The sequence below is a fragment of the Pseudomassariella vexata genome (genome assembly GCF_002105095.1).
Source record: "Pseudomassariella vexata strain CBS 129021 chromosome Unknown BCR38scaffold_6, whole genome shotgun sequence".
NCBI classification, from domain to species: Eukaryota; Fungi; Ascomycota; class Sordariomycetes; order Amphisphaeriales; family Pseudomassariaceae; genus Pseudomassariella; species Pseudomassariella vexata.
Window position 1 is genome coordinate 566679 of NW_024467961.1, and position 10363 is coordinate 577041.

At 48.6% G+C, this 10363-nt stretch overlaps 1 protein-coding gene across 1 annotated transcript; it reads right to left on the reverse strand.

The window, feature by feature from the left end:
- Positions 1–45: 45 nt before the first annotated feature.
- On the reverse strand, positions 46–2136 carry BCR38DRAFT_513253 (uncharacterized protein; the record flags this gene model as incomplete). The annotated part of the gene is made up of 2 exons (XM_040865055.1): positions 46–956; positions 1023–2136. 2 exons carry the CDS (start codon positions 2134–2136, stop codon positions 46–48), a joined length of 2025 nt encoding a protein of 674 aa, XP_040716077.1.
- Between the last annotated feature and the right edge of the window lie 8227 nt (positions 2137–10363).

Here is a 10363-nt window from a genome sequence, read left to right on the forward strand (position 1 = left end):
GGACCAACCACGCCCAGGGGTTGACGATCAGCAGATCTCGATCTCTCAAAATCTACGATCATGATTTTTTTTAGTTTGTACGTTGTACAAAATATTCCTTATTTCTGCATCGGAGTGTAAGACACGTAATTGGTGCATACTCATGTAGGCTGTTCTGACGGCATCGAGGACGTCATACTTGTCGATCTGGTTGATGCATTCGACCAGCGGCAGCCCACCAAAGCTGAGAAATAGGAAGTTTGTATACAGTCCTTGGTCATAATAGTACGGTAGGACCAGGTCTGTCATGCCGAGGCACACGGGCAGGTGTTCCCCTTGGATTGGTTGGAGCTGTTTGTATATGGCGTGCTCATGTTGTAAGCGACTATAATCCGGATCTTTCATACCTTTAGCCACCAGTGTATAGCCGTGAGAAGATAGCCGCAGCTTGAAGAGCGCTCCAAGCGCACCGGCCAGATAAAGCGGCGCGCAGTCTGCATCGCGACCACGATCGGTGGCGAGCTGGGCGCGGATAAGCCGGATGAATTCAGGCTGATCGATATGTTGACCTTTGTGATCTGCGATGTTAGGGCACGCCGTATCAATTAGCCCACCGCGAGCCAGTCCCAGAAGACACTTTTGAGTGCAGAATGGCCGGTCCTGGATCTTCTGTTTTCCCGTTTGCTTTTGATTTCGGTCCCTAGAAGTCTGAGTCCTTGACGTGGCTGTGTGCTTGCCGGGGTAGGGGGGTTGATTAGGTGATGGGGAAGCCGGACCCGATTTATGATCATTATTATAGTCATCGTAATTTCCGTCGCTCTTGGGCTGTAGATTTAATTCCGGTGGCTTGCAGCCGGAGCTGAAGCGTGTCCGGGTCGGTGACCGCTCGAAACCTTTCCAGCGCTGCGCCTTGTACGGAGGGTTGCCCCGAGTGTTCTTCTCTGGTGTTTGTTCGATATCCTTCAGCACGTCGTCGACTTCAACAGCTCAGGTACTGAGTTGTGCGGCAGCGTCGTGCCAGGATTCAGATGGCGGCTCAGCACCGACGGCCTGGAGGATAAACGCAAATACCTGGGCGACGGCAGTGCGATGAAGCCTGTTATCATCGTCGTCTCGCACGTCGAGGTCTGGCACGGATGTATGATAGTAGACGACGGATGGATCGTCGGGAATGAACAGAAAGATGAAAACCTCACCGGTACATACATACCCATACTGGACACCCTTGCCGATCATATAGGAGAACAGCTGGGTCACGACGGCGGCCGCGAGCCTCGTCAACATCAAGTTATAGCCCTTGCCGTCATTGTGTATCACGTCCCGCTCGGGCTGTATTTCCCACTGGAGACCGGCCATAATCTCGTCTCGACCCAGCTTGTGTGGTGGCTTGTACTCGATAGCAATGACGGGTACGCGTCGCCCCTGTTCATCCTTATATATGCAGAACTGATCTGCTCGGTTGCCTTTTCCTATCGCCTTGCCATAAGCCCTTTTAGCGACCTTCTTCTTTGTTGCTGGCTTAACAGCAGTATTATCACTGCTGATAGATATGCGTTCCATAGACTGGGAGGTGGTCTCGTTATTATTCCCAAGGTTGGTGTGGCTTTCGAACGTGATAGTGCATTGTAGGTCGAGCGCGGACCGAAGCTCTGGGTCGCTATATGCCTCGCTAAACAACGTCCGGACAGCGTTCTCGACCGTTTCATGCTCGAAAATACGGAACCCAATCTCACTGCTGATGGGGTAGAGCATGGACTTGACATATTTGAGCTGAATAGGGGCCGGGAAGAGAGGCCGTGATGAGAATGAACGGCCGGCCGCGAGACGGTTACAGACGCCTGCTTGCCTGGCCGCGAAGTCGCGCCATGGGACGATTCTTTGAGTAAATCTACGGCCGGTAGGGTTGGTCGTGTCGCCTTGCGTAGTCGAGGAGGGATCCGTCACGATGGGAATGGCAAGGTTCAGTGAGTGGCAGGCTTCAAGGTACGGCTGGAGCGTCTGTAGTTGCGATGGTTGGGCGGCCTCCTCGGCTGCTTCGCGTCGGCGTTGCTCGTTCAGCACACGGCCCTCGGCCTCTACGCGTCGTCGTTGTTCATCTTCGAGCTTCTGTTGTTTTTCTTGAAGTAAACGCCTCAGCCTCAAGATTTCATCATCCATCGTCGAGAAGCCTAATCAAGAACTGTTACTAGCTCTCCTGGACGGCGTGGGGAAAGAAATGGTGCTCAGTGTCTCCAGATAGGGATGGTGATTACTTGGAATTGGACTGCTCCCAGGTGGCTTAAATAACAAAGTGGATGACCGGAGTAGTACACAGAAGAATGTGCCGTCTCGTTCTGATTAAATCAACAAACGTGCCTCAACATGTCACTATAGAGAACCACCTCAACAGACGGAGGATAACAATTCCCTCAGCAAGATCTACTGTTTGGGAGGGTGATCCACAGAAGAACGAACCGTGTACCGCAGACAGTGCTGCCCTAAGGAAACGTTCCTTGTGATGTCCTAGCTCGGGACGCTGGCACTCTGGGCAGGGGAACGGCTGTTGGAAGGTTTTCTGTGGATGTTTACGGTTATGATGCCGCGTCAAACTGGATCTATTCGCACAAGGCTCGCGACAAAGAAGGCACGTAGCCCTCGTCTCCTGCTCCGAACTGGGCGGGGTTGCCTCTGCAGCCTCGGAGCCTGACATGGCCCGTGGCTGTAGGTAAATCCATTAGTATTTGCACTATCACTGCAAAGTAGATTGTGCTGATATAGACAAAGCAATAACAAGAACATCATCGCGAGCACATTCATCAGCGTTTTGACTTTATCCCCGCAAACTTTCACCCCATAATCTCTAGAACCTCAACTTCGTTCGACCACGCATCATCATGCAAATTTTCTATTAATTTGCTTTACATCGTATGATGGGCGATCCTTACCATCAGTAAGTGTTATTGTCACAAGCTAGACTTAGGATGGGCTAGAAGGTCGCGATCGGGCCCGCCTGGATAGGCGGGCGAAATCATGACGACCCGATGGCGTTTCAACAAAACCTTCTGGGACCCTCAAATAATGCTCAGGGCACAAGGAAAACTCAGAGGGGGAAGTTTGTTTCTTTGTATCTAATTGCTACTGGCATTAGGAATTGACGATTGTGCCTGGCCTCCCCTTACACAGTATCTACTGTTACAGTTATCAATACCAGCATTCCCAAAGAAAATATCGAAAACTACATATAATTATTGGAATACATCGAAAACTATCCGACAAACGTCTCAGTGACGAAGTTGCCCGTGGAAGTCTATGCTAGACTACTTGCAATAGTTGACGAACTGCCCGAAGACCAGCTGAAACAGCACAAAGCAAACATACTACAGAAATTACAACGTAACGTGGGTAGTGTGGGCGCGCTTGCTTCTGGTAGTAGATTTATGGGGAAACAGCAGGGTGTGTACATGATAATGGGGTGGCTCTCAGTCATTTTTACACATCTACCAGCAGTGTGCCTTTAATCAGAATCTTGACGAATACAACACACCTATCTGGCCCAGAATTCCTCTTTGGTAGGAGACGTACAGAGAGAGCGCAAAGTCAAGAAACCAACCTCTATGATCCCCAGTGGGTAGTTGAACCTCACCTATTCCGCACACACCTATGAAGGGCAACCAAATACCACAAAAGTCTGCAAGACGAGAGACACAAGCAGCTGGCCGAAGAGGAGGTCGCCAAAGCTCAGGAAACACCTGCTCAAAACCAACAACCCGAAGCGGCAAGGGAAGCCGCAAAGACTAAAGAGCAACTGCAACGATACCAAGTAGTCCCCGTCTACTGTGGCCCGTGCATTTAAGGCAGGGTTCAGGAGAGCCAATAGTCTTTACATAGTGTTGCCAAAGAGGTGAGAAATGTCATAGATGGAAGATTTATTATCTGGAAAAGAACTCTTACAGCGACTTCGGTAGTCATCTACCGGCTCTGGATGGTGTGGGAATGGATGCTTCTTTTCGGAAGCCTATCGAAGCAACACTTACTTGCTACGGCACGGCCTTCAAATATTAGCTTCTGGAGCTACTGTCCTGTCCACTGTTAGTTGCACCCAACCTTAATGGGCAGGCAGTCTCTGTCCGCCATCGTCGCCCAAAAATTCCTCTATTGACCTGGTGGGTCAATGCAAGTAGCCGCTTAAGCCTTGTGTGCCAACTAGGGTTGGCCTACCACAACAGACTATCATATGAGGTTCCACTACAGTTAATTAAAGAAGGCTATCGTTGATCACTTTCCATTAGTTGATTTAACGAGCAAATCGTAACGAGAAAGATTCTCCAATTGCTTTGAAACAAAATAACATACATCGTCGTGAAATAATACCCCGATTCCGTAATTCTACCTATCCCGAAATGCACATGTGCACATGTGCCACCGTGCACTCTCATACGTCTGTAAATAAGTAGTCTCTGATACTGGTGCCAGGTATGCTCTGGAGTAAGCCTATGGCAAATGAGCAGCCGACATTCCTGAATCTTAAATGAGTTTAGTCTATAGGCCGTTTAAGGTTGTTCCTATTACACGTTAACATACGTAGTAGTTAGAAACCCCGGACAAGTAAGTTAAATGCACACATATATTATTATTATTAAATACGCCGTAGGCTCGAAGCCCCCGGTACCTCTACTAGTACTCCCGTATGTCAAACCGTGCCCTAATGGCTGGACTAAATACATACGCTGCGTCGTCGGTTCGCCCTATTGGCGACTGCGTTGCGTTCACTACCATACTACGTTGGTTCTCAACCTACTAACAAAGTCACCCCTGAGAAGATCGATGCTATCTGGGCCTTGAAGCTGTCCGACCCGTCCCTAGCAGCCACCTTACAATAGTCCCACTAACTACTGGTTCTCTTGTTGCCGTTGCGAGGTCTCTGCGAGAGTATAGTGGCCGTGGTGCGATAGCGGCCCGTAATCGTTCCCTCGGTCCTTCCAACAGCCCGCAAAAGAGGATTACGTGCTCTGCCGTCTCAGGGGCGTCGCCACAGCGGCATAGCGGCGAGTACACGCCAAAAGCCCCTGTATTGAATAAGAAGGCTGCTAGTCCTATTTTTTCCGTCCTGATCTGGCACAGCGTAGACGCCTCCAGTCGGTTCAGGCCGAAATACTTGCCCCCTTTCGGTATCTGCATCGAAGGGCCCTCCGGTTCCTCAGCTATAGCGCGTCGCTGGCGATCGTGATGCTCTGCTCCGGTGAGCCATCTCTTCCTCCAGTGGCCGAGGAGGGCAGCCGGGACCTCCTTTTCCTCACTCATCCACTCGGAGCCCCGGGCCTCCTTCTCCATAGTGTACCCTGCCGGTCGGAGTAGCTGCGACGCCTGCTTCCTCTTCGCCGGCCTATCCTGCCGGAGTATATGTGACGCTTTAGCGCTCGCGCTGCGAAGCAGATTTCTCTTCCCGCTAAGCCGTAGCCGTTCTTCAAACTTAGCAGCCCGGGCACTAAGATAGAGGTCTAGTGGCGGGATTGCTGCTTCTGCTTCCAGGTGGCGAACCGGCGTCGCTTTGTGGGCGCCACAGACTACCCGGAGGCACTCGTTCTGTATCCCCATCAGGCTCTTAGCTGGCCCTGCCGGTTCCTCACTTATAGTATGCCACGCAGTCGCCCCGAAGGCGATCGCGCTACGGATAACCACCGTATATAACAGCCTCGCCCGTATAAGATCGCAGCACCACGACATATTGACTAGCTTTGTCAGGGCTAGCTTTTGAGTTGCCATTTTTGTTTTAACACGCTCAACATGGGCGTGCCACGTCAGTTTGCGGTCGAACCAGATTCCTAGGAACCTCGCTGAGACTACCGGCGACACTGTGGCGTCCCCAAGGCGAATACTTTGCGGCAAGGGCTCTCGGGCCCTAGTAAAGTGCATTAGCTCACAAAGCAACATATTGATTTGGAGGACAGCGTGGAAAAGAATGATCGTATATTCAAGTGGTTCACGCTTCAGATATATGAAGTGGCTCACACGCAACTTGCGATTTCACGGGGAGGCAGGAGTCACCTGGTTTATGAGATAGACTTCGAACAGATACGTAGCGGTAACCCTGTGGTGGAGTTAGCCGCAGAGCAGTTTGAATTCAAAATATAGAACTAATGCGCTCCAATGTTAGTAGCCATCGTGGCCTGTTATAAAGGACCGGATAATCGAGGTTTAGCCCTAAGCTTGTTATGCTAGACGATATTCAGACTGCGTAACTAGGAGAGACCCTGTAGATGGCAACTTGTGCATAGCCTTCAAATATGACAATTTGGCCCTGTTGAGCTCTTTTCCCTCGCCAACTACAGCCGGAAACGTCCCTCAATGCTTATGTCTCTTAGTGCTGGTGTCCTAGATAAGTCTCCGTCATCCGATATTCATCTATTCTCGTGAATATCAGTTAGATGACCCTCAAAAACCTTGCCCGGTGAGCTACAGGCATAATTGACGCCATTTGTGAGATAGTAGGGATCCTATCGAGTACCGCTACATCTATACTAAGTTTATATAGAAAGGTATCATCAATGCTACATCCTTCTCCTTACATATAAGAGTTAACCAATAGGACAGACTGAAACTCAAGATACATGCATATTTCAGCCCGAGTGAGAAGGCTGTTAGTGATTTAGCGGTGGAACATGAACCGGGATTAGGAAAGGCTATGCTAGCTCCTGCCTGGAGGGTTAAACATAACTCATGGCTTAGAGTCAGGTAACTCTTGGTCCCGTGTTCCAAATGCTGCGGCTTGATGGGTTAGGCCCGCTTCAGGAAAGGAAATCCACCACGATATAGACCTCCTCATTCAAGGCATAGCATGGATCTATAGTTCAATTGAGAACAGAATCAGCCATAGGAATCAAGTAACCGCATTTTCACTCAGCATGATCATATCAAACGCTAGAAGACCTTACTGAGGACATGACTACTCAAAGGCAGCTGTTCACTATGTTCTGCTCAGTACAAGGCTCTGTGACGTCGTAGAGTTACGCCAGGTCTATAGAATACTGTGAAGTCCCGTGTGAGTAGTGAGTACATGTTCCGCGTGGCTTCCTGGGTCTCGGTGCTGCTGAGAGATTTCAGCTGACCCATCTTCTCAGCTAAGCTGGATTGCTCTGGCAAGACTCGAATCATGTCATTTGCATCCGTTGATGATATATCCTGAATCTTGCCTTTGGTTAAGACTTTCCAGTCTCGCTTATCTCTGACCCACTGCGTCGATACGAGGCTAGCCTTGCTCGATACAACCGTTTGAGCAGGTTGACACGCTCTTTCGCTCGTTCACTGGGTTCTATGAGTAGCCTGACTGTCGAACTCAACAAGCTCTGGCGCTTGAAGAAGCACTTGCTCAAGTGCCATAGGTAACTTTGTTGGTGCGCCCTCCTCACAAAACATGGCAAAACTTTGGAAAAACTCAGGGACAGTGTTGTCGGGCTTCTGCGACAGGAAGACGTCTTTGCCAGCCACAGATGACGTGTTCGCAACATAGCTCTGCCCAAAAACCCGAGGATCTGTGTGCAAAATATGCTGCGATCGTTCTATTTCAGTGTAGTGCTCTGAAAACAACTAATCAGTACTGCGGAAAGAAAAAGGACATATGACCGTTACCTACCGTCAACACGTTTACCCAGAAAGCGACGGATTGGCTAGAAACACCCACGTATCCCTCTCTCGACATGCAATTCTTGAATATCTCAATGAAGGTGTGCTTCGCCATCGGCTTAGAGTCAGACAACTGACCGGCTTTGTTGATATTCCGGGCGATGGGTATCTTCCTCTATTTTTCTTCCCATCGATAGATTTTTTCCTGGTCATTTTCTGGGATTTCTTACTGATATAGATTATCAAGTGTGCGAATACCAAACAGTGGTCCATCAGCGATTACCAAGGCCATCATTAAAGTACCGTCTTTATACGCCAGGATAGAATAATCTTTCCCAGTAATAGCGAAACTGATACGTGACTCCATGGGGTGTTACCCTGTAGGTATAGATAAGATAGAAAAGAGCTATAAAAGAGCTCTGCCAGGCTAGAATAGCTGACCTGGCCATCCTTTCCCAATACAACAATTCACACCCCATATGCACTCGCATCGATTTAATACTTCATAACGTGTAATAACGTAGTCCACAAGCGAACGGGTCACGCCAACTAGCAAAATATGGAATTCAACACGATTTCGCAACCACAACGCCGTAAATCAATTAAAAATACTCAGAATACTCTTGCCCAGATGATTCTATCTCTACCTGACAGGTTCGCGCATTATCCCGGTCTTCCCGCATACACCACAGCGCCGTTGCCGTGGCTGGATCAAAGTGGCTGGCCACGATTTGATCCAGCGCTATTTCCACGCATTTCCTGCTGTACTTGCTGCGCAACGTCCTTTTGATCTTGAAGATCTTGTACGTCTTGTGAATTAAGTGATCCTCCAAGCCGTACTCGTGTTTTTTTGGCCCTGCGCCGCTTGCTAATTAGAGCATTTACCTCTCGAAGTTCGACGACCTCAGCTTGGAGTAAAGCCATCTTATGCATAATACTCCGCGCTCCTTTCGAAAACTGATCGATAGCATCGTAAAATGACGTCGGGGAGCTATTTTGATGCCTGGAAATTCGAGATTTAGTAAATTCGGATTGCGAAGTAGCCTCGGTTGGGTTGTTTGGCGTCCGAGAAGCCCAAGGAAGGGTTTCCCGCGTAGGGGGCCGGGAGGACGCTGGAGTCTGTAATTTCACATCCAGCTTCTCAATAACAATATCTGGGCTTAAAGGCACAAGCCCAGCCCCTTGAAAGCCTGCACGAATATTACTTTCGGTCAGGCTCTTCTTGAACGCGTCGCAAAATGCCGGAAGAAAGTCCTCCTTTGTGATATGCGAGTCGCGTAGCAGTCAGTTTGCCATATCTTCAACAGCACTTAGCCGGGGAGGAAATTCTTGCGAATCTAGCTCAATTACCCTTTGAATAATCGTATTTTCTTCTAGTTTTGTTAAATTCCGACCGTTGGCTTCGATATTGCGACGTGATTGACGTTTTTGAAGACGCGCCTGGAGAGTAGTATTCGAGACTTTGTAGATTGTTGCAGCACGTCGGATACTAAGTGTTGAGTCATTTCTGATAGCCTGAGTTGCAAGGAGTAATTGAGATTCTTTTTGAGCAGAATCCATCGAGAATTAGTTGCGTGGTAAAGTTAGGAAGTTTAGTTCTATTTTTTGCTATGGGCGTGACCCGTTCGGTTGGGTGACCCGTTCGCTTGTGGACTATGTGATGGCCGGTGTCACGATGCCACGAAACCCACTAGCTGTGGACCCGTAGGAGCACTGGGCCATCTGAAGGCGGGATTGAAGATCCTCAGATGTGAGCCAGCCTGTTTTAGTTTCTCTTTCTTTCCTTGTCGAGAATCGTTAAGTCAATACAGTGCATTAGAGTGTTTTGACTCTTCAATTGTGCTCACCGTGACAACCTTCTCCCCCAATTATACTTCCCTACTTCACCTTCGTGTGTAGCCGGAATGCTGGTACCAATGCGACCCCACAAGAATTAGATAAAGGATTATGTTAAGGATTATATAGATAATTATAACCTTATGAAGAAGCCTTATTTTAGTTAACTAAGGGTGTAGGTGAAAGAAGCCTAGTATACTTTACTAAATAACTATTTATACGAGTTACCAGCCTTAATACTAGAGCGCTATAAGGCAGTGATTAAGGCTAGCGGGATGCGCATAAATTAATAGATGAATAAAGGAAAATCCGGAAAATGATGCAGTCTTATATCAGCTACCAATGCTAAGAAGCCTACATATGGGCCGATACGTCAGGGTGGCGAAAAACTTACCACCACAGTATAAGTCTCTGCGATTGCCATTATACTCTGTAAAATGACGGTATAACCAAGTTTAGCACGGTCACTAGACTACCATCGGTAATGTGGAGATAATTCCGACCGACTTTGATAGCTTCGCGCACAGAGGTACCTCTGCATAGCACTGCGTATTGGAGTATCGCTTGCCTCGTCGGTGCTGATTCACCAAGGGTACTAGGGTGCACTGGAAATAGCGCTACAAGGATATGCTGGTAGTTGTAGAGGTACCGTGAAGGTCTGCGAAGTACTACAATCTTGCAGGTACTGGGGAATACCCCCTATATTCTGACAATAGCATAGTGGCCGTGCTAGTATCAGAGTTGACCGTTCCAAATTTGGTGACTTCATAAATGTGAGCAGGGCCGGTGCCATCAAGATACATTTCCTAAAGGGGGAACTAGTAGAGGATAGCCTGTGGGTCTCCTTAGATCTAGCTAACAATTTGAATTATGTGAACTGTTTGGTGGTCAACTGAAACGAGTAAATATGACCAGCCCCTTTGTGTTGCATTACTAAAGAAGTCTCCAT